Raw genomic sequence first — 24,936 nt, forward strand, 5'->3', positions numbered from 1 at the left:
CTAGTCATTAGTCATCTCAATCTTATTAATTATAATTAAGTGGAGTATGATTAAAATATAGTGAGTATAATAACTTTTCTGTTACTGATCTTTTTGTAATTTTATACTTTTGCAGGACAAGTAGACTTATTTTTTCTACATTACATGTTTATGTACTCTGATAGTTTGGCCTAGTCTGTCTCTGTCTCTGTCTCTCCCTTTCCTTTTCTTTCCTTTCTTTTTCATTCTTGAATTCATTTCTCTTTGATTCATTCATTCTTTCTTTATCTCTTTATTTCTCCCTCCCTTCCTCCCTCCCTCCCTCCCTCCCTCCCTCCCTCCCTCCCTCTCTCCCTCCCTTCCTCCTTCCTTCCTTCCTTCCTTCCTTCCTTCCTTCCTTCCTTCCTTCCTTCCTTCCTTCCTTCCTTCCTTCCTTCCTTCCTTCCTTCCTTCCTTCCTTCCTTCCTTCCTTTTCTTTGTACTGGTACTGGGGCTTGAATTCAGGGATTCATGTTCTTCTTTAGCTTTTTACCACAAAGTTGCTGCTCTACCAAGCTTTATTTATGCCTCCAGTTCCAGCTTTTTCGTGGTTCATTGAAGATAAGAATCTCTCCGATTTTTCTGCCCAGGCTGACTTTAAACCTTGATTCTCAGATTGTAATTTGGCCAAACCTTCGCTTTGGCCTAGGGTTTCTAAACATTAAAAAATTATTAGTTTTACTATGAGACATTACATGTTGGTGAGTCAGTCTCCCTCCCCTGGTATGAGCTTCTCATTAGCCATCATGCTGTCTTCTATGAAACATTTTCCTCCCTTTCTGAAAATGAAGTGATTTTGTGTGTGTGTGTGTGGGGGGGGGGGTTTGAACTCAGAGCTTGGCTCTTACTAGGTTTGCTTCCTTCCACTTGAGCCCTGCTTTTTTGGTGGTTATTTGGAGATAGTCTCTCGGACTTTCTTCCTGGGCTGGCTTTGAACTATGGTCCTTCAGATCTCAGGCTCCTGAGTAGCTAGGATTACAGGGGTGAGCCGCCAGTGCTTTGCTCCAAAAATAAAGTACATTCTACACTCCGATTATCTATACTTGCTGAGATGTCTGTGACTCCCCCTCCTCCACCATTGCAGCTATTCAATAAATTCTGCCCTTTCAAATGAAAGGTGTTTTAGAACAGAAAGAGGATCTGTCCACTTCCATTTGGAAGGTGGAGCCTGCTGTGCTGGTGAATGGGGTGCCCAGCAGGGAGAGACTTTGATGGTGCCCTTTGCTAGGTGTAACCAAGGTGAAGCAATGACGACTTCCCCACGGCCTATTAAAACAAGTTCTGATTGCTCAACACACTGCCATAATTTTAGTGTAGTTTTCGTTGAAATGTTACTGTTCCTCAATAAAGGAGTTAAGTTTAGTATTGCTCACCTTCATGGTCAGCTATCAGTTTGCAGTATAACTGATCGTAAATGAGTATCCTCAGAGTATGGTTGTCACAGTTTTGTTTTTTGTTTTCTTTGTTGTTGTTGTTGTTGTTGTGGGGCTTGAACTCAGGACCTGGGCACTGTCCCTGAGCTTTTTTGCTCAAGGCTAGCACTCTACCACTTTGAGCCAGTTTTGTTTTTCTGGCTGTTAATTGGAGATACGACTCAGATCTCAGCCTCCTGAGTAGCTAGGATTACAGACGTGGGCCACAGGTACTGGCTGGTTGGCACAATTTTAGAAAGTACTTTCAATGCATTCTGACTTCTTTTGAAGCACTCCTGCCTCTGTCTTCAGTCTGCTATGGCTTGTGCAGAAATTATTTGAACTTTCTCTTTTTTTTTTTGGTCGGTTGTAGGGCCTGAACTCTGGGCCTGGGCGCTGTCCCTCAGCTCTTTAGCTTAAGGCTAGCACTCTACCATTAGAGCCATAGTACCACTTCTGTTATTTCTGCTTATTGTGGTGCTAAGGAATCGGACCCAGGGCCTCATACATGCAAGGCAAGCGCTCTGAGCACCACAAGGCAAGCAGCCACCTTCCCAGCTCTGTGCAGAAATTATTTGGAATCTCATTTCATAGATTTGGAAATTAGATAACAAAGTTAAATGTGACTCTGGATGATAGCCTGGTATGCTGGTTTTTGTTTTTTGGTTTTGTGTGTGATCCACACTGTGTGCAGTTTACAAGTCTTTTTAATCTCCCTCCAGTCTTTGAGCAAAGTACTCTTTCTTCCCTCATTTAACTCAGGAGGGAAGTGAGATTTTTTAGAGACGTTAATTCCACCTCTGTGTGTTGGATGAAGACAGACATGGGGTAGGAAGTAAGGGCAGAAAATTGGTATTGAGTGGCAGGAGTGTTGTCCAACAGAGGTGTTCTGTTTGGGGCTGGGAGTAGGAGGCAGGAGTGAGAGGGTCTGGTGAGCAATTGAAGCAGAGATAGAAATGCCTGAGCCTCCTTTTGGAGCTAGACTGGTGGTGTTGAGATGTCCTGATTCTTGGAGTCCATCGCCTCCATTTTGCCCTGTGCTTTCCCTGTGTGGTGGTATCTACTGTGTTGTGTGACTCTGGTACACATTATATTTGCTATCCTAGAAGGCATGTGGCTTCTCCACAGCTGTCAGATGAAATTGGATCACATTCTTTTCAGAACCCATAGTTTGTCTTTTATAGGAATTGCTCAAAATAAGAAGAATTAGCTCCAAACCTAAAAATGAAAGCCTAAGAATTGAGTTTGGTTATTTTCTTGAGTCCCCTTCCTCTACCTGAGCACTGTCTCTGGGCTTCTTTTTGCTGCCACTTGCTTTGTCTACCACTTGAGCCACACTTCCACTTCTGGCTTTTTGGGAGTTTATTGGAGATAAGAGTCTCCCAGACTTTCCTGCCCAGGCTGGCTAGGATTACAGGCATGAGCTACCAGTGCCTGGCTTGTATCTCCCTTTTACATTTTTGAAATTTCTTTTTTTAAGCCATACTTTTGTCTTTTCTAGAATATTCTTGCAGTTAAATATTGGGCTAAACATTCAGTAGCAGTATTTTCACACTAATACAAAACTGTCCTTTTCTTTTCCCTTCTAGGCCCTACAGGAGCAGCTAAAGATATGTAAGTACTTCATATTTCCATATTATAAGCTGTTTTTCATGACTGTGCCATTTAGAGATTTGTAGGCTGAGGAGATGGGAGAATACTTTATGCACATATAAAGATTATAATTTGGTTTACAAATAAGAAGAGTATTGAAGAGTATTATTATGACTTGCCATCTTAACCTTTCAGTTACCCTGGTACTTTAGCTCCCATTCCTAAGATAGGGTCATGTTTAATTGTGTTTCTGTTCCATAGAACTCAGCATATAGCATTTGTGATACCTCAGTGTCTTAAAGCTGGACAGAGAGGAAAGACTGGAGTCACACATTTGCCCTATACATACTGAACTGTTGTAAGGTTGATGACTAGATATTCAAGTGAATACATATGACCCTTTACAATGGTTTGATTGGGTCCCCCAAAGGTTTGTTGAAACTCATTCCTCAAATTTTTATGTTGATGGTATTTGGAGGTACTAGATAAGATCATGAGGGTTGGGAGCCTGATGATGGTATTCTCGTGGCTTTATAAGATGAGTAAGAGACCTGAGCTAACACACTTGCTCTGTTTCACCCTCTGCTACATCATGATGCAGCTGTAGGCCAAATACATGCAGGTATCACCTTCCAGCGCCTACAACCCTGAACCAAATAAGCTTCTTTGTAAATTGCCCAGTTTCATGTACTTTGTTTTAGCTGCAGAGAGTAGACCCAGACATCATGTTAAGTAGTCATCACTGAATTGATCTTTAGGCCATAATAGAACATTAATAAAGGGACATTTCCCTACAGTGTTTTTGTAGTTCCTCTCTTTTGTATATTCCTACTTGTGATCCAGTTATAGTAAGGACATGACAGTGTCTAAGACTGTAGTTAAATTGCGGAAGTTGAGATCAGCCTTCCTGCTCCAGATAGGTGGGATGTCAAGACTGACTGGTGGAGTATGAAGGATTTATGATTCACATACTGAGGTTTTGGGGTGATGGCAGGCCACAAGCACTAACAGGGATCAACTTAGCATGAGTAAAGGAGGGGTGGATGCTTTTGGTTTTCCTTGTGGCTGAGGAGTGGGCTGGGGTGAGGCTGCCATGCACACGCAAGTCTTGAATAACTTCCTGCTGGCCTAGGGAAGAAGTGTCCAGACTTTCTAAAAGACTTGCACAGATGTTGGGGAAAGGGAGAGTGATGAAGCTCGACTGTTGTCCCTGATCCAATATTTAAAATAGAAACTCTTTTTTAATTACAAAGAAAAATTCTGAGAAGATGAGAATGGAGTAGTATAATTCTCTGGGACTTTAGGCACAAAAGAAGTAGTCATTAATTGCTTCAGTGCTTGTGTTTATTAGGGAAAATATTTAATTGCAGTGAGCCTTGAGTCCTTGCCTCATTCTTTTCTCCCAGTGTTCCCATCTTTTTCTTCCATTTTTAGATGTCGTCACCACATGCCTTCCTCAGACTCTGCCCTATACTTACGTAACCTTGCAGTTATTACTTGTGATCCCCTGGATGGAGTCAAGAATCCCTAAGTAATTAGACAGCATTTACTTTTTAAAATCCGGGACTGGTTGTGTGTGGGCAGTAGGGGGCTGGGTACAGAGCGGGAATGTACATGAGGCCACAAGGGGTCAGCTGGCAGGTGGGTGTCCTGGAAATGAGTGGAGGTGATACCTTCAAGATGTGTTAGGAAGCACCACTGATAAGCTGTGTTGAGTGACTAATGTGGAAGGAAGAGGAAAAGAACAGCTGAGGAGGGGATGAATGATGCTCCAAAGAGGGCCACAGGAGGCAGAAATGCCACTGGATGATTGTAGTTTCAGTGGAGTGGATTGAGTATTGGACGAGTTGAAGCAGAAGCGAGTGAGGAAGCAGATGCATGGTGATGCATGGTGTTTTCCTTGGTAGCAGAAAGAGGAAGCATATGTCAATATATTTCCTTACAAAAGAAATGGCAGGAAACTTTGGGAAACATAGAAGATGAATGTTTTTAAGGAAGAGAAACATTAGGTATGATCTGACCACTAGAAACAGCCATCATTAGCATTTTTCACTTGTCAACATTTTCATTGGTTAATATTTCCACCTACTTTTCATTTGGATGACTTGTGATAGTGAAGGCTTTTTCTTTTTCTGCTTATTGTTTCACATGCAAGAAACGTGGGTTAAAGAGTAGAAACCAGAGTTGGGGAGCTGTGTGTGTGTGTGTGTGTGTGTGTGTGTGTGTGTGTGTGTGTGTGTGTGTGTGTGTGTGTGTGTGTGTGTGTGTGTGTGTGTGTGTGTGTGTGTGTGTGTGTGTGTGTGTGTGTGTGTGTGTGTGTGTGTGGTGGAGAGATAATAATTGATAGAAATAGATCCTAGAAGAGGCTTTGGAGGTGAAAACAGTAGTTGAAAGGTGGACTTTAGACAAATTGAAACCCAGGCAATGTCTGGGGGTTTAGTTGTCCTCAGAGAGACCCCTGAGCCTGTTTGAGAGGGCCCTTTTACCCTTTCCCTCTTTAAATTGCAGCGCAACACCAGAGAACAAAACAGAAGTAAATTTCATGTGATGACATTTGGCTGCCTTACAAACCTGCAAAAGTCAACCTGCTTTTCTTCTATCTCAGTGAATGTTAGTTATTTGGCACCAGTGGATTGTGTTGTGATATTTTTGGTTGGAAATGGCAAAAACCAGCTTCAATTGATCTTAACAAACAAAAAGGAATTCTTTGGCTCTGTAGTGGAAAAGCCCCAAGCGAAGTGGCTTTGGTCCCAGCAGGATCCAGGTGGCCAAGTGAGAGGATGAAGGTCTATATCTCTGACTTCCTATCTTGGCTCCCTTCTTAGGCAGCTTTCCCCTGGTATTTACAGAGATGGGCAGTCTTTATCATACCACCTTAGTGAAAAAAATAGCTTCTCTTCCTAGTATTTTCATTAGCAACTCTACAGCCAGGCTCTCACTTGTCAGAAAAGGACCAGAGCCAGGCTAAGAATGTGGCTTAGTGGTAGAGTGCTTGCCTACCATGCATGAAGCCCTGGGTTTAAAGATGGAAGTGGAGCTGTGGCTCAAGTGGTAGAGCGCTAGCCTTGAACAAAAGCAGCTCAGAGACAATGCGCAGGCCCCGAGTTCAACCCCAGGACTGGCAAAAAAAAAAAAAAAAAGAATAAAAGAAAAAAGACCAGAGCCTTCTCCAAAAGAGTTTAGTGAGCCAGAAGAATGTCAGATTCTCATTGGCCAGGCCTGGGTTATGTGTTCCTCTCACCCCCGCCAGAGCCAATCAGATAGCTCCACTAATTACTTGGCAAAAGCTGGCAAATTGGTATTTCCCTAAAAAGAGTCAAGGGAACCTAAAAATGGGGTTGCTTTTTAATGATGGTCAGAAAGACTGTGGGCCATAGTCAAAATTGTCAGGGGTTTGGGGGTTTGTATAACAGAGGCAGAACTCCAAAGAGGAGAGTTTTTGAGTAAATGAAATCCGTCCCCTCTGAAAAGAGCCCTGTGAGGAGGTACAGGCTGGTAGGCTCTTCTCCTGGAGACACTGAGGTAGAGGAACAAAATGCACATCTTTAGATTTGGAGAAGAGCTGTATCACGAGGGAAGGGCAGGGTTCTTAAGGTTAGGAGATAGACAACATCGTAGAGCAGAGGTTTCATACAGAGATGCCCCCTCACACTGCTGTAGCAGCAGAGTCAGGGCAGGCAGGGAGATGGCAGAGTAGCACTTGATCCATGGCCTGTGTCAAAGAGGAGGTGAGAAGCCTTCCTTTGAAATGGGTGCTACTCATGTTCCCCAGAAACACATTCTGGAAGAAAGAAAGGGACCAGTGGTGGCCAAGGGACTCAACCAAAAGAGGAGATTGGAAAACAGCTGTCTAAAGAAGTTTGGAACTTGTGAACAAATGAACGAGATTAAGCATAGTCCCAAACAGTCCATGGTAAAACATGAATTCAGTCAGAAATCTTGTGAAAACATTTGGTAGAATTAATTGGACCCACCTTTAGGAGCAACAGGCACTATAAAACACTGTAAAGAAAATTAACTTATTATATTTTCATGTGGAGGTTTATAGTAAATATTGTCAATTAATACACCTATTCCAAAAGATTACCATGAGTAATAAAAATAGATCACTAGTGCTACATGCATGCTCTAGAGGATTCCATATTAAATTTGTACTGTTTACAAGTCAAAACAAGTTCAGCCTCTTTACTGGCACTGGAAATCTAGGGGGGAAAAAGCAACACCAGGCTGTTTTTCTGCTTCTTAGATGAGCTCTAAAAAGAATAGCTCTATATTTAGAACATTTTTCCTGATGAATAAATAAAAAATACATCGTGTCTTTGTCCTATAAGTATGTTTGTTCTGGAAGGCAAATGAGAACTTTCTGAATTACCAGACAAGTTGTAGTCAGGGTGAGTTAGGAAATGTTAATTGGAGCAGTTGGCTGCTGGTATTTGTCACCTGTGTTTGTTTCAAACATGATGTGGTTCTATTTTTTTTTTTACCTTTGAAAACTTTAGGTCCCTTGGAATAGGTACTTTGAACAACCAAAAAGCTAAGCAAATATAAAGACGAAAAAATAATTTTTTTTGTCAGTCCTGAGGCTTGAACTCAGTGCCTGGGTACTGACCCTGGGCTTCTTTTGCTCAAGGCTATCACTTCTGCTCAAGACTAGCACTTCTGGCCTTTTCTGTATAGTGGTACTGTGGAATCGAATCCAGGGCTTCATACATGCTAGGCAAGCACTCTATCGCTAAGCCACATTGCCATCCTGAAAAAGTATTTTGATTACCATGTGCTACTGGGGAAGGAACAAAGAATAGTTTACATATTTGATGTATTAACTTTGAGATTTAATTTACTAAAAGTGGTAGTTATTGGTTATGAAAATTAGTGTGAAATGTCTGAAAAGATATGCCATACACATTTGGTTTTAAATAGGCATGAACAGAGTACACATTGACAACAAAGACAGGTTAATGAAAGCCTACCAGCCCTAGGGAACGAACAGCCACAGGACACACAATAGATCTGGATCCAGGGCATCCACCTGCTGGAACTCTGGCCTACAGGAGGCTACAATTTATTTATGGTTATGGAGCCATCCAGTCTCTCACGCTTATTTGGAAAACAGCTACAGGGATGAGTATGAATCAGAAAGGTGCATAATTACCTACAGATTCTGGGTGGATAGAGATATTCAATCTTAATACGGCAAGAAGAGTGCCATGATGGTTTTATTGAGTTCATAGGAAGCCGGCTAGCAGTGGGATTAATGGATGCTCAGAAGCTGTCCAGCTGTAAAATGTATGTGGAAAATGAATATATACACACCTGTATGTGCAACATAATATGAATCCAAATCAATATGCATGTGTGTTTACATAGGTATCCATGTTTGTACACATATGTGTAAGTATGCATATTTATATATATTTATACATATAGTCCATTTTCTTTCTTGCCTTGCCAAGTGTTCCAGTAAACTTTAGTAAGATAGATATCACCAAACACTAGCTTACTGGGCAGGAGTAAGTCACATTTTAAACTCTCAAGTAAGCATATATCTTCAGCATTTTCCCCAAATATTGAAAGTGGGAGGAATTTAAGTTACCATGGTTCAGTCTATCTTTAATAATTCTGGTTTCTGCAAATGTTTTTATGGATTCAGTGGCCAGAGGTCTGAGTCAGAGCCTAGTAAGCCTGTGATCTTAAGTCTGGGAGATGATGTTGATTCTTGTGGGTGACTTTAACTTTGATACATTCTCTCTCCTTGAACATCTGTTCATGGGAAAAGAAACTCAATCTCTGCTGCCAGAAACAGACTGAATTCCAATTAAATAAATACCCAATCTGTGTTTTTTTTTAAAATACCCAGTCAAAAAAAGGTTAATAAACTTTTCACAGTTCTTAGGAAAGCTTCTTGTGGTTTAAAACTCCTAAGATTTTCTTTATAAGGTAGTATTTGAAATAATGATTAAAATGATATCACTCTTAAATAATATTATATCACATTCTTCCAATTTTTCAAATGAAAAAATGTGACCTGAAAACTGAATCAGAAATGAAAGTCTTGATACCAGAGAAAATGTCATACTCCCTCTGGGAAAGACAAGCATGTCACCTGCTTTTAACTAAAAAATGGAGTTACTACTCACTAAAATTGGCAAGTCCTCTGGTACTGCTTTCCCCTAGAATACAGAAATAAGTTTTCCTGCTAAGAGTGGTCCTGGGTACAGCTATGAAATAAGTGATGTTTATACTCAAACCCCAACTCTTGGTTCTAGACCCTGCCCTTGGATCTTACCTCTTTTCCTGCTAAGGTTCCTCATCTTTCTCTGACCTTTGAGATAATCATGATGTAACATGAGTAATGTGAATTTGTATCATTAATAAACCCTATTTACATCTCAAACTCTTGGAAGTATTCAAAGATGAGGTTGCTTATATCACTGAATAGAAGAGGCCAGCCAGCCAGCCTGCCTGCCTCTGTCTACCTTTCCTTTTGCTTGCAGAAGACAGAAATTGAGGTGGGCTTGATTGCATCTGGTCCTGCTATTAGGACATTAAAACTGTTTGGTTGGAGTTGTGGGTATAGCTCAATGGTAGAGTGCTGATTAGCAGGCACAAGGCCCTGGGTTCAATCTGTAGCACAGGGGAAAAGAAAAATCATAAACATCTTCCCCCTCCACTGTGTTAGAGACTGGTTTTAGATTCAGTTCGAGATATCTTTTAAGGATCTTGTTAGATAAGAGACAGACATTGTAGCTTCTTCAGTTTCCCTTTCCTCCTCTTCAAGGGTACCAGACTGGACTAAATTAGAACTGAGGTCAAATTAATGATGAAGAGCTGTTTGTCTTATCATGTTTTACCAGCCAGAAACTTTGTTTCCTTGGCAGGGCCTTGGAGAAAGTGCTGAGCATCTATTGATTTTGTATCCTGATACTTTGCTAAAAGTGTTCATCAGATCTGCAAGTTTTCTGGTAGAGTTTTTAGGATTTTCTAAATAGAACCACATATTGTAAAGGGGGATAATTTAACTTCTTTCTTTCCTATTTTCTCCCTTTTCCTTTTTTTCTTGTCTTTTCCTCTGGCTAAGAATTCAAGCTGTATTTGATGAGTGGTGAGAGTTGACATCTTGTTCTTAAGTTGAGAGGACATGTTTTCAGTTTTTACTCTTTTGGCATAATGTTGGCTATGAGTTTATTATACCTAGCCTTTATTATGTTGAGGTATGATTCTTCTGTTTCTAGTTAGTTTCCTTGGCACTTTTTACAATGAAGTTATGTTGAAAATTGACAGAGGCTTTTGCTGTATACAATTTTTTTTCAAATTTTTATTGTGATTAAGTGGTTACACAATTTCCCAAATTTCACAGTATTGTGGGATAGTGATGCTCAGTTAAAGTCACAAACACATTCTAACTTTCCTGGAGCAAATTGTCTATCATGGCCTATAACATTTATGAGTTCTTTGGGCTTTGCAATGCAGTTATTTCTTCCACATTGGGTGATGTGTACATTTCTTTTATTTTGCATAGCATCAGCTGTTCCCTCTTTCCCACTTGTTCCCTCCCTCCCATCGCTGCCATTGGTGGCTTAGTTCATTTTGGTCAATGTCCAGTACAGCTGATGGGTCCCCCTTTTGTATGTTTTTTCCTGATTCCCTCTAGTTCTGTGTCATCCTCCTGGTTCCCCTCCGGTGTGCACATATATACCATATATGTGATCAGCAGCATGGGGTTATTTAGTAGTGATTCGACCAGATGAGTGGAAGTCCTTTGTTTCTTAAGTCCTGTTAATTTTGTCGTATCACCTAACATTTTGGATTTAACATCCACTTATCAGGGAGACCATGTACCGTTTGTCTCTTTGCTCTTGGCTTACCTCGCTCAACATGATTTCTTCTAGCTCCATCCATTTCCCTGCAAATGCCATTATTTTGTCATTTCTAATGGCTGCATAATTTCCCATTGTGTATAGATACCACAATTTTTGGATCCATTCATGTGTGGTGGGACATCTGGGTTGTTTCCATATCCTGGCTATTGTGAACAGTGCTGCAATAAACATGGAGGTGCATGTGTCCTTGTATCCTGGTTCCTGTTGTTCAGGATAGATGCCTAGAAGTGGTATGACTGGGTCATAAGGGAGGTCAACATTCAGCATTCTGAGGACCCTCCAGACTGCTTTCCAAAGTATAAGTGTACATTCCCACCAGCAGTGTAATAGGATTCCTCTTTCTCTGCATCCCCTCCAGCATTTGTCGTTGGCTGATTTGTGGATGTGGGACATTCTGACTGGGGTAAGGTGGTATCGCAGGGTTGTCTTTATTTGCATTTCTTTCACCACCAGGGATGGTGAACATTTCCTCATGTGTTTCTTTGCCATTTTTATCTCTTCATCTGAGAAGTCTCTCTTTAGTTCCCTTGCCCATTTAGTAATTGGTTTGTTAGGCTTGGGAGGGATTAGTTTCTTGAGTTCTCTGTACTGATATAATTTTTTAAAAATTCTGTTTATGTGTTGAATAGTATTTGTTTTGCATATGCTGAGTGATCATTACATCTCTAGCATGAAACTCACTTGATCATAGAATATGATCTTTTAATTTGGTGTTATAGATTTTTCCAATACATTGAAATTTAGGTTTTGGAAATAATCTGTAGTGATTATCTGGATTTTGGTGTTATATGTTATAATCCCCTTTTTGTTTCTAATTTTTTAAATTTGGGTCTTCTGTCTCTTTTTTAGTTAATTTGAGATTTTGTCAATCTTTTTTTTCAACAAAAAATTATTTCATTGATCTTTTGGATTGTTCTTTTAGTCTTTATTTCATTAACTTCAGCTCTGATCTTTATTCTTTCTGTCTACTACTTTGGAGTTTGACACAATCCTGCTTTTTTAAGGCCTTGAAGTGTACCATTCTGTTACAATTTTAGATATTAGATTTCTCAGATTTTAGGGTGGTGATACTGAGGATTGAACTTAAAAAAGTACATAGGCACATATCACTATTTACTTTTCTCTTAGAAACTGTTTTTTGCTTCAGAGCTGGAAGTACATCATTTCATGCTCTCTTGACCTTAAAGGTTTCTCCCGAGCAGTCTGCTGTTATTCTGATTGGCTTTTGCCTTTGTAAGTAATTTAGCATTACATTTCTTTCTTTCTTTTTAAGTAGGATGTGACGTGGAAAGGTTCTTTTCTGGCACCTCTAGGTCCTGGGCAACCAAGGTAAGAGATGGATGTTATCACAATGGAAGAGCTTAGGTCAGAGAGGTTCCACGTTGCTGGGACCCAGATCTCTGAGGAGGGAGCTCTGCTAAGACTGAGTCTTTCCTTCCAAGTTGTGTAACCCATCAGTAATCACAGCTGTGGCCTGGCGCTGTGATGATGCTGGTTATCAGGAAAAGCTGGAAAGAGCATTTTGGACTCTCTGTCGCACCTCCTCTTGGTAGGACTACAGGGAGTGAGGCCATGAATGAGAATGTGGTTTTCAGAGTCGGTTTCAAGATCCCACTCTGTAGGTAGGGAGGTGGACTTGGAGGAGGCAGACAATCACTCTGTATCCAGCATGGCCTGGCTCCCAGTAAGAGCAGATTTTGTCTCCATGGTCTTCATGGTTGTTCCAGGCTTCTTGATCTCTGCTAATGTGTACTAACTTCCCTTCCCCCTCACAAGTTCCAGCCTCCAGCTCCATGCCAGTGAAAACACAGAAGTCCTGCTGAGCCTGCTAAGCCTGGGGACTTGGGGCCAGGGTAGGGGAGGTGGGAGGGAAACTGATTAAACTTATCTTTTACTTTCTTGGCGTTAGATGATTTGCTTTTTTGGTACCTACGTCCTATATCGCCTATGGCTCCACATTCTAGTTCTCTAGATATAAGCTTTATTCTCAAGGTTTTCCCCTCACTTCAGTTAGTTTGAGGGGATGCTTTTATTGTTCCCATATCCCTTCTCTCACATATTTTTTTCTTTTTCTCCAGTTTCAGTGCCTCTGCTTGTAGGTGGGCAGGCATTGGCTCCTGACTCATACCTCCTTCTCAAGGAGGCTGTAATTGAAAAGTGGATTTGGAGATTACATAGGAGATTTATCCTGGTTCACGCCTGTGTATGGGCTCTTTTCCTAAGGGACAAGATTGTGGGTAACCTGAGTTCATGGACATATTCGGACCAATTATCTCCCCACCCTGAAGAGTGTTATCAAGTACAGCAGAGCTGCCTGCCTCTTCTCTGGTTCTTCTACTGAGAATTAGCCTCGTTCTCATTTTGTTTATCTTTTTTAGCATGGAGTAATTCAATTTTCAGGCTCTCTTCTCCAGGGGGAGATCCTAGGAGGTGAAGTCATCTGTTTCTCTACACTGACTGATCTTCAGTCCTGACAGAATAGAGTTGTGCTGACTGTTTCTGAGAACCTTCTGGACTCTGCCTCCATAGCCAGGGTTCTCACAAAGCTAGGAAAGGTGTGGTTCTGTACTCTGTTATCCCTCCCCGCTTTCTTCCCTGGTTTGGAGGGGACAGATTTTGTAGTCCATTAATAATCACAGCGTCTAGCCAGGCAGTAGTTACTGCCCTCCCACTGGAGCTGTAGTGGCCCTAAAAGAAAAACAATCACCTCCTCAGCAAGGCTCCTTGGCTCAGCATGGCTCATTGGAGCTTATCTAGCTGTAGGGAGCTACATGGCCAGGGATGTTCCCACCCCTGCCAGTTCCCAGCTTGACATTCTGGATCATCACCATTGAAGATGGACCATAAGTTGTTTTCATTTCTTCTCAAAACCTAGCAGAAATCTGCATGTACTTATGTTATGCCTAGGCATACCAAACTTGAAATTTGTTTGCCTTTGATTCCTATCATATCTCTTCCTTATCGGAGCCTTTGTTATCCTATGCCCATCAGGCATTCTCTGGCAATTACTTGCCTAAGAAATTATTTGTAAATGGAGTATGATGATTTATCTTTGCTGGTCCTGGGGCTTGAACTCAGGGCCTGGGTGCTGTTCCTGAAGTTTTTTTTTTTCCCCTCTCAAAGCTAGCACTCTGTTACTTCGATCACAGCTCCACTTCTGGCTTTTTGGGGGTATTTAATTGGGGATAAGAGTTCCATGTACTTTCCGGCCCTGGCTGGCTTCGAACCACAATCCTCGGCTCTCAACCTTCTGAGTACCTAGCATTCCAAGTGTGAGCCATCAGCACTCAGCTAGTGAATGAATTATTATAGGAGAATTGATAAGTAAATCTTGGAAAATTTAAGGTTCTGTGAATGGGATGTTTTTAAGCTCTCTGAACAGTGGTTTTCTTCAGATTTTGTACAGATGGGCAGCCCAGCTGTTCACACAGCTAGGGCATATCCAAAGCTCAAACTTGAGAATAAGACAGGAATCCCAAAGCTTAAAGGTTCTTCATAAATCCTGAGTGGTAAGATAGATTGTGACCAACCCCTTTTGAACTACCACATGATAATACCTACTTCTCTGAGCAAGAAACAGTCTTTAGGGAAATGAGCCCCCCACAACAGAATGTGTGTGTGTGTGTGTGTGTGTGTGTGTGTGTGTGTTTGTGTGTGTGTGTGTGTACGTGTACATGCTAGGCTTCTGTCATCATTAGAAAATACTATGTGTACAGAATGTGTGTGTATGTGTACGTGTGTACACGCTAGGCTTCTGTCATCATTAGAAAATACTATGCTCTGATATTAGAAAATACTGTGTTCCGGGCATATCTCTTGTGACAATCCAGTCAGGTATTTACTGGAAATCAGACCTGTGTACTCCTGCTCTCTGAGCATAATTATTTCTTCAAATGGTTCTTCTATGGGCCATTTTGGGCCCCACAGTGACACTGTCCCCAGACAGACCAGCTCCTACCTGGAGCCTGAAAACCTAATCACATGGAGGGAATGCCACTGTGAGCTGTTGGTGACCTGCTGGAGATCTTTGGGCATTCTTGTCCCAAGGGACCTACTTCTGCTTTCAGATCCATTCCTTCTTTCTTAGTGTGGCCTGTCCAGTTTGAGCAGGTCTGCAGGATGCATTTGGTTTGCTGCAGGCAGCTAAACCATGGCTTGAATTTTTCCTTCCATCAGGAGATTTGCTTTAGACCCACTCGCTTTTTTTTTCCTATTTAACCACAGTCAAATTATTTGGGTGAATAGATTCTACTGCAACTGCTGATCAGGACTACCCATGTACTCAGATGATAAAGGAACCATGGAGCAATTCGACAAGTCCTGTGAAGATCATGGTTCTGGCAACTGTTAGAGGTGTCTTCTAATGCTGGTGAGACAGGTGAGGACCCACCTACTGTATAGGTCCCCTCTTTCCTAAGTGTGATGATAAGAAGTGGAGAGATGCATCTGGGAGGGATTTATACTCTTCCTAGCATAGGCTCACAGCGTGGGAAGCAGGGATTGGCATCACACACGTGGATTTGGGTTCTGCTTGATTCCTCTGATCATCCTGCTGTCAACCTTTCAGAGGCTGAGTTTCTTCATCTTACATTGTGGCTCATACCTATGCCACAGGGTTGTGATTAGCCACACAGGCAGATTGTGAAGCAGAAGATGGTGTAAGGAGAAGCGGCCCATGCAGATCTCTCACCAGAGCTGGTTTTGACCTTTGCATCTGTCTTCCTGAGAGGCAGAGTGGTGGATTAGAATGTGAAACGTGGGATTTGATGGTTAGTTTTGCTTGTCACTCCCCAGTATTTATTAATTCCTTGGTTCTCTGTGTTGTTTTCCTCATGTCTGGGCTCTCAGAGCTGTTGTGAGTTCTAGCACTGAAGTGCCCTACTCTGTGCCTGGCACTTGGGAGGCACTAATTAGTTCTTAAAGTCCTGGTGTCAGTCCTAAGATGAAGAATAGTTGTGTGTGGAAAGAAGGAATGAAGTGGCAGCCTCAAACATAGCGGCATATATACTGAAGCAGGCTTTACAAGTGATATTTTTAGGGATTTTAATTTATAAAACCTAGTTTATTATCTAATAAATACCACAACTACCCAACCATCTTGTGTAAGGTTGTTGTTTCATTAGAATGGGGAACACAGATTGGATTTTAAGCTATTGGATTATTAGTAAGATATAAAAGACTTAAATTAATTTATAGTTTTCTTTTATTTGGGGAAATTTAAATTAGTTTTAAGCTTATTTTTTACCTAACAAACATGTTGGTATTATGTATAACTTCAAATACAATTTGATGATAATCTCAGCCACTCAAGATTTAAGTAAACAATTCTAATATCTTGACTAGTTCATCATCATCATCATCATCATCATCATCATCATCTTTCCATACTACTAGAGATACATAAATCCATTTTAATTAAACATAGTAAATAGCACTGTTAAAACCACATCGATAAGCTTCACACCATTTCCAATAAAATTGGACCTTGACACTGTGGAATTGAAGAGCATTTAGCTTTAACAAGAGGTGAAAGAAGCTGATAATTGTCTGGCAGCTTTTAAGTTCTGTGCTAAATTAGCGTGAATTAAATTTCAAAGTAGATTTTGCACTCAACTGGAGTAGGATTTGTGTTCATAGCCAATGTTCACCGCTGGGTGACCGATCGGCTCCTGCCTGGAGGCAAACTAATCTGTAGTGTGTCAGCTATGTTGGAAGGATCCTCATTTTTTTTTTTATTGTAAAGATACTATACAGAGGGTTACAGTTACATGAGTGAGGTAATGAGTACACTTCCTCTTGAACATTGTTACCCCCTCCATTGTTTTCCCCCTACCATCCCCTCCCTCCCTACCTTCCCCAGGTTCTTTTTTTTTTTTTTTGATTGTGATTAAGTGATTACATAATTTCCGGAATTTCACAGTATTGTGGAATAATGATGCTCATTTAAAGTCACAAGTTCATTCTAACTTTCCTGGAGCAAATTGTCTATCACAGTCTGTAACATGTTATACACCATACATGTGATCAGCAGCATGGGGATATTTAGTAGTGGTTCGACCAGATGAGTGGGAGTTCTTTGTTTCTTAAGTCCTGTTAGTTTTGTCATATCACCTAACATTTTGGATTTAGCATCCACTTATCAGGGAGACCATATACCGTTTGTCTCTTTGCTCTTGGCTTACCTCACTCAACATGATTCCTTCTAGCTCCATCCATTTAGTATCCTCATTTTTGAAGTGAGTGAACCACACTTAGACCATCTCTAAAATCAGAAGATTCAGTGAAGATTTGGAAGATTCAAGAGGTTCTGTCTGGGTGCTTGACTGGAGAAGTAGAATTACTTGTTGAATTCATCTGGTTATTTTTCTTTCAGAAAAGTTGAGTGTGTGTGTGTGTGTGTGTGTGTGTGTGTGTGTGTGTGTGTGTGTGTGTGTGTGTGTGTGTGTGTGCGCGCGCGTGCGTGCGTGTATATTGTGTATTGTGTATAGGTGTGTGAGTTAGGGCTTTATGGAAGGTGTCCTTCCCCCTTAGAAATATACCAGAGAATTCTGGTAGAATGTACTTTCCTCTTACATAAGGAATCTGTGTGTTTTGAAGTAGGTATTCCTCCTAAGTGTTTTCTTTGAAGCAGTCTTCCTCTTCCTCATAGGTTGCGCATTAAATGGCTCATGTTTTTAAATGAGAGGGAATCAAATTGGTATTAACTCTTTCTGTACTAAAGGTATCTTTCCCTCCCCATAGTTGTGCCACTAAACTGGATGATACATCCCAAAGCACAGAGAGAACCAGAAGAGACTTTGAGGTCTCACCTGTTAGACTGTTAGACCAGCTGATCTGGGCCAGGCAGTTGTCCCATAGCCTGTATGCCACCCAGTGAGCAGGTGGCACAGCAAAGTGATTTCACTTTCCCAGTGCCTAATTTTTGCTCTTTTTGCAATCTCCTTACCTTCAGTTTTTGTCATTTGGCTTGGCAGTTGTGCTTGTTTGGAATTAGCTAGATTTGTGCATTTTGGTGAGTTGGACAGTCACCATGTTTGAGTGTGTGTGTGATTGAGGAGAGCCAGGATACTATGCTGTCGAAATACTTGGTGGAAACACTTGAAATAAACACAGTCAACATTAACTTGATGATCTCCTTTTCTTCCTAACCTCTGTAACCAAGTGGCTCATCAGAAATATTTTTGACCTTTTAGAACTGAAGAATCAGTAACAGAAGATGACAAGAGAAGGTATGTTCACTACTGCAGCTGATTTGAATTTGCATAATTTGGGGGAAACTTTTGGCACAGGCAATCCAGGAGGGGTGTAAGATCTGAAAAGATTTTTGCCAAGGACTCAGACAGAGCCTCTGCTTCTTGGAAGCAAGCATGACTTTAGCCTTGTGCATCTGGCCTTTGTTGACTGCCATGGTGTGGTCTTTGGGATGCTCCTGCCCCCTGAGTTACTTTTCCCTCCTCACTTCTCAGCTCCCTGCACCCTCTTCCTCCTCCTCTGGTCAACTCTCCTCTCACTTCTCTTTAGCTCTCTTGTCTCCTCATTTTCTGTCTGTCCTCCTATGAGGAAGTGTTTCTGTGTGTATTATCCCCTCATACCAGGGAGACCTCTGAATTCTTGATAAATGTTGGTTGTGGCACCTGTAACATGTTATTCTGCTGATGTTTGTTACTTTACTAACTCCAATTTCTGCTGCTTTTTCTCATTGCAGGTAAAATATCTACTAATTTAGTGTAGCTTTTTGTACTATTTGGATACCTTTTAACAGAGAAACAGCTATATTTCTAGTGACAATGATGAATTCAACTTTTTAAAAAGTCATGAGTTGGCCAGGCACTCATGGCTCATGCCTGTAAACGTAGCTGCTCAGGAGACTGAGATCTGAGGGCTGAGGTTTGAATTGTAGCCCAGGTAGAAAAGTCTGTGAAACTCTTATCTCCAATTAGTGAACAAAATTAGTCAGAAGTGGAACTGGGTATAGTGCCAACATCCAGTGAAAAAGCCAGGTGGGTATATAAGTCCCTGAGTTCAAGCTACAGGACTGTCATACTAAAAAAGCATATTTTTTATAGCCTTGGTGCCAGTCCTGGAGCTTGAACACAGGGTCCTGGGTACTGTCCCTGAGCTTCCTTTACTCAAGGCTAGCACTTTACCATTTGAGCCACAGCTCCATTTTTGGCCTTTCTTTTTTGGGTGGCTAATTGGAGGTAAGAGTCTGGTGGACTTTCCTGCCTGGGCTGGTTTTGAACTGTGATCCTTGGATCTCAGACTTCTGAGTAGGTAGATAGATAGATATAGGTACCAGTTGGTACTGTGGCTAGTACCAATTAAATCGGTCTGATTTCTTTTCTTAAAGAAACTATGGAGGAGTGTATGTTGGCCTGCCGTCTGAAGCTGTCAACATGGTATCTAATCAAACAAAGACTGTACAAAAAAGTAAGATAATGGAATATGTTTATTTTTTCAAAATATTTTTTATGTTCTATGAAATTTATGTTTCTGCCTGCTTCACCCATTTTATGCATGATGTAGCTTCAGTGAAGCATGTCTAAGTACCATCTGTTCATCTCAAGCTTTTCTTGAACTTACCACCTACATGTTTCAAAGAATTCCAGAATGAAGTCAGCTTCCACTTGTTGTTCTACTACATGGGTAATCTCAATTTCTTGTTAATTTCAGTGATAATCAGGGTGAACATAAAAGCTGTCATTGAAATAAGGTTGTAGACTCTTTGTGTAGAACTCAAAGGTAATTTGAGTTCTGTAATTTGTTATAGAAATGACTAGCTGATATGCAGTCTTGTGATTAAGGGAGAGAGAACTGCACATTGCATAAATAAATGGAATGAAATTCCCTTTTCTGAGCTGAATAGTTAGTAATTATGTGGTAATGAAGTCTTCCCAAATAATAGACAGTTCTGCTACTGTGTATATGGTGTTTTTAATTTTAAGTGAGGCTAGTGGTAAGGAATTCTGATTTAAACTTCTTTCAGTAGCTCAAGTCTATAATCCTAGCTACTCAGGAGGCTGAAATCTGAAGAACCAGGTTTAAAGTCAGCCCAGGTTGACAAATCCACTCACTAGACTTATTTTTAATTAACTTTCAAAAAATCTGGATGTGAAGGTGGGACTCAAGTGATATCCAACTGAGAGTAGAAAAAGCCAGGCAAGAATGTGAGGCCAGGAGTTCAAGCCCCAGTCCCACCACAAAAAAGATGCTGATTCACTCAACTGTTGTTATATAATGTATGGTTTTACTTTTTTTTAAATGTCTAGCTACTTATTCTACATTATCCTTTCTTTACTTCATGATTTAAACTTGCAAACATATATATATATATATATATATATATATATATCACTACTGTATAGCTTTGTGGGCAATTGGATCATTGTTCTTCATTATATTTATATTTAACTTTTCTTAATTTTCTCTTTAAGATTAAAATAACATCACAACACAATAATAAAGAGGTATGGTACATTTAAAAAATAATTTTCCATAATCTGATGTGATAATGACTTGGCTTTAGATCTTATTGCTATATATTTCTATTCTTGAACTTCAGTTAGAAGGATGGGGTCTCCTCTCTGGATTCAAGTATGTTTTACAAAAAAGGATTAGTGCTCAGTTTCAGTTATCTTTTCAGCTACTTAAAAATCAATTTGTTACAAGTGCAAGTAATTTAATAAGAGCAAGCTGTGAGGTTGCCTCAACATGGAAATCTAACCTTTCTTGACAAAAACTTTGAGGGCATAGGCCTAAAGTAATAGAAGAGGGAGAAATCAGAGAGACTCGGGTAGGAATTAGATGCAGTGTTGGCAGTAGCCGGGGGTTAGATAGTGTAAGAGGAGATGGGCCTGAGCCCAGAGCTCAGTGAGAGGTATGTGGTCATCACCAGTAGGTGCATTTGTGCTGAGGCACTAGTCACAGTTCACATGCAATGACTGGATCACCACTGATGTTCAATCTTAAACCTCCTCTTCTGGAATGCTCTGTCTTCTGAGAACATTCATTCCCCTTTGGTGGTCAGACATCCCTGGATTTGAATTTGGACTCTTTCACTTATTGGCTTGGCAAGTTGCTCCTCCTTTGTGGCCCATTTCATGATCTGTCACTAGTTAGAGCTAATAATTAGACTTAAGGGTTGTTGTTAAGATTAGATATGAAATACATTGTAGCTACTGCTGTCCTCATGATCACCATACTACTACTACCACTACCACCACCTCCATTACCACCATCATACTACCAACATCACTACTGCACCACTACCACCACCACCACTACCACACCATCACCACTAGCACCACTACTGCTACACCATTACCACTACCACCACCATTACCATTACCCACCACCACCAGCACACCACCAACATCACTACTGCACCACCACCACTACCACCACTACCACACCATCCCCACTACCACCATCCCTACTACCATTACCAACACCAACACCATCACCACAATATAATCACCATTATCACCGCTATACCATCACCACCACCACCACCATTGTCACTATCACTGTCATCACCACCACCTCATTCTATTATTCTTTCTATTTAAGCAGAACCCAGCCAACGGTAGACCAGAAACAAGACTCTTGATATGGAACTAACTTCTTATTCAGGCCCATCAGCAGAGCTGGTATTTGGGCTGGGCTGGGGTTGCAGAAGAGGCTTACCGGTGGAGATTAGTAAGCTTTCCCACAAACAAAGGAGGGACACTGAAGCTTCACCTCTTTCAGTTTCTTCCTGACAGAAGCCACAAACAGGGCTGGGAGGTGGTAGTTCTTCAAAGACTTTCTCATCAAGGGAGAGCATTAAGGCTATTTATTCCCTAGTTCCCATGACCACAGGGTGTTAGATTTCTTGTTGAGAATTTGCAGAAAATTGCCTATTTCTAGTATTTTAATAGAGTTCTACCTCCCCACTGAGTTCCCAAGTTCCCTGCCAGTTTGCCCTTTGCAGAAGTACTTTTATTATTTGCATAATAAAAGGTAGGGTAGTTGAAAGAAAGCTGACATCACTGTTTCTCCTCCTGGAAAGAGAGAGTATCTCAAAAGCCATAGTCCTGATGTTGAAAGAGGGGCTTGGTAGACTATATCAGGAGCCTGGACAGCTCCTCTGTAAGCCATACATGTGAGGTTCTCTCCATTTCGCTTTCCTCATGGGAGAGTTAGACAACTGACTGTCCACCATTGTGTATGGATTTAAAATGCCCTGGTGATAATTTATCAGTACTGGGATGGAGGCAGCTCACATAACTAAGAAGCTGGCCCAAACACTTCCTTAGTATTCATGGGTACATATGTATTTTTATTGCCACTCCTCTCTTCTCTTGTCTCAGTATCCCTCATTCTTCGGTGGTTTCTATATAACCAGTTTGGTCATAGTCTCTCTTTGGTCTCTTTTGAGTTACATGGATGGTTTTTCAAATTGAATGGCTATTTTCCCTGGTTGGCCAAATGTCCAGTGTAGTTTGGCTTTCTGGGTCTAAGTTACTAGGAGAAAATCCTGATAAGAAGATGTCCCCTGTAGAGGAAGATTATTATGGAAAAGATCAGCTAATCCTTTTGACCAACTTGCAAATTCTAAACTGAATTGTAAATTGTAAACCAACTTGTAAATTCTAAATCAATTCAGAGGCCAAAGTTCCAAGTTGATTTGGCTATTTTTTTTTGGACCAAATTAAGGAAAAACTTCAGAATCTCTTGAAGTTACTTAATTTATTATTATTATTATTATTATTATCATTATTATTATGGTACTGGGGCTTGAACTCCAGGTCCTTGTATTTGCAAGGTGGGTACTCTGCCACTCAAGTGATGACATGACATATCATGAAACAAATAAGTTGGTTCTTCTGTGGGTGGCTCTGGGATGACAGGCATGGCCAGGGGTGGAATACTTGAGCCACAGAGCTGATATGAGAGTTCTCAGATGTCCATAGATAGACAAGCCCTCATCATTTCCACATAATGAGGGTGGCTCAACCTGCACAGAGCTCCCATCTAGAAAAGGCATGGAGTTGTGGCTCAGCAGCATGCAATTTTTAGTTTGGTGATATCGATATGCATGTAGCTAGGGGTGGCTGTTTCTCAGGCTGCAAAATCTCTTTGTACAACAGTACTGTACTGACTCCATTTCAAGTAAATGTTGAAATTTCAGCTGCATGTTGGGTGGACGTTGAATGCTTTACTTAAAAGACAATCAGTAAATAATTTATAGGCTTACAGCTGATATATGTATTTTTAAATCTAAGTTGTATTTCATCAAGTGTGTTAATTCTGTTCTTTTCTGTTTGTTCTCTTCATAGCTTGCTCATCAATTGGAAGGTATCCAGCACTGGGGACACTGAAATGTTGCACAGGAAATTCTAAACAGTTGTCACCATGTCCCTCTCCCCTAGTCTTAAGTGCATAGTTAAAGCTGTGAGTACAGGTTGAATGTTGTGGTCAGGGAAATGGATTAGACAGTGTGCTGGTCTGGAGCTTTTCTGCATCCCATTTGGGGAAGATGAGTTAAAACACTCCTGAGGTCTGTTGTTGCCCACCTGAGTTTCTGGTTCCATAGCATTTTACATCCTGGTCACACAACACTCCACAGAGTCATGTGAGACTTTTTTGATAATTTTTATATGACAGAAATCCTTATTCTGTTTATAACTTAAGATAATAGGGCACTATGAATGAATTACCTAAAGTAATATATTTGTCGCTTATCTTTCACTGTTTCTACTTTGTATTAATTTTTAGCTGTTAAATTGGGAAATGGATTCTTATTACCGTCACTCCCCAGTTTTTACTATTTGGTTTCCAAATTCTATTTAATCTCCTTGATTAGAAACAATGTATCACAGTGCAATATTTAATGATAGATGGTTAAATCTGCATGCCAAATACACATGTTGACTAAAGCCCTTTTTAGTCAAAAGCTTATGTTACTCTAAACACTTGCCTAGTGAGAGAGTCTCCCATTGTACCATTAATGTAGTCCTGGCATCTTACTGTGCTAATCTGTGCTATTTTCTGGGACTTAAGATCGAAGGTTAGTGAAGAATCTAGAAAGTTCTTAATTTGCTAATACTAATGTGTATTCCTGCTGCAATGTGAATTACCCAATTTATCAATGTATTTCAACAATTAAATATTTTTATCTCTCTTTACCTGGATTTCTTTATTTTCCAAAAAATACTTTCAAAAAAGCTACACATGGCATAGTCTTGCATGTACACAATATGTCAACATAGGAAGATCAGTCTTAATGTATAGACTATTGTGAAAAAAGCAAAATATTTTCCCCAAGGAGAGAAGCATTTACCTGAATATTTGGCTCATATGATAGTTACAGGGAAATTCAGTTAATGACAAATACCAAAGATAAAATTATTAAGAAATTATGAAAAATTACAGGAAACTAGCAGCTTACCTCCTTAGGAATAATGAAATGAGTGACTTGGACAGAACTTTCAATTTTTAGATAGCCAGCCAGGCATCAGTGGCTCATACCTGGAATCTTAGCTACACAACAGACTGAGATCTAAGGATTGTGACTTAAAGCCTGCCTCTAGGCAGATAAATCTGAGAGACTCTTAAGAGGCAGAGTACCAGCCTTGAGTAAAAAAACTAAGGGACAGCTCACAGGCCCTGAGTTCAAGTCCCAGTACTGGAACAAATTCTTCTTTTAACTACCTTTATAAGAATGTTAAAATTGTGGTTCCTATAGTGCAGAATTAGAATTCTTGTGTGTCCTTGGCCCAGCTCCCACTATTGTTAACCTCATATAACCATAATATACTTGCCATAATTGAGAAATTAAACATAGACACACTATGAACTGCAGTTTCTAATTAGATTAATTAATTTAATGAGATTACATTAGTTGTTCCACTGATGTCTTTTCCTTGAGGAGGGCAGGAGTCTAGGATAGAATCTCACATTTTTATTCCGTTAACATTTACTCCTCGTCTAGCCTCCCCTCCCTCCCCTCTCTTCCCCTCTCCTCCCCTCTCCTCCCCTCTCCCTTCCCC

General features: G+C 40.6%; 1 protein-coding gene across 1 annotated transcript in view; it reads left to right on the forward strand.

Annotated features, from left to right (window-relative positions):
- CUNH12orf75 (chromosome unknown C12orf75 homolog) overlaps positions 1–24,072 on the forward strand; it is a 37,491-nt gene extending 13,419 nt beyond the window's left edge. The window contains exons 2-5 of the mRNA XM_070014478.1: positions 3,020–3,044; positions 18,097–18,132; positions 19,254–19,333; positions 23,224–24,072. Of these exons, the coding sequence (XP_069870579.1) occupies positions 3,020–3,044; positions 18,097–18,132; positions 19,254–19,333; positions 23,224–23,330 (248 nt within the window). The 3' untranslated portion in view covers positions 23,331–24,072. The remainder of the gene's footprint in view (positions 1–3,019; positions 3,045–18,096; positions 18,133–19,253; positions 19,334–23,223) is intronic.
- Positions 24,073–24,936: the final 864 nt, after the last annotated feature.

This window comes from Dipodomys merriami, unplaced genomic scaffold (assembly GCF_024711535.1).
Source record: "Dipodomys merriami isolate MVZ:Mamm:240054 unplaced genomic scaffold, mDipMer1.0.p SCAF_97, whole genome shotgun sequence".
In the NCBI taxonomy this organism is placed as follows: Eukaryota; Metazoa; Chordata; class Mammalia; order Rodentia; family Heteromyidae; genus Dipodomys; species Dipodomys merriami.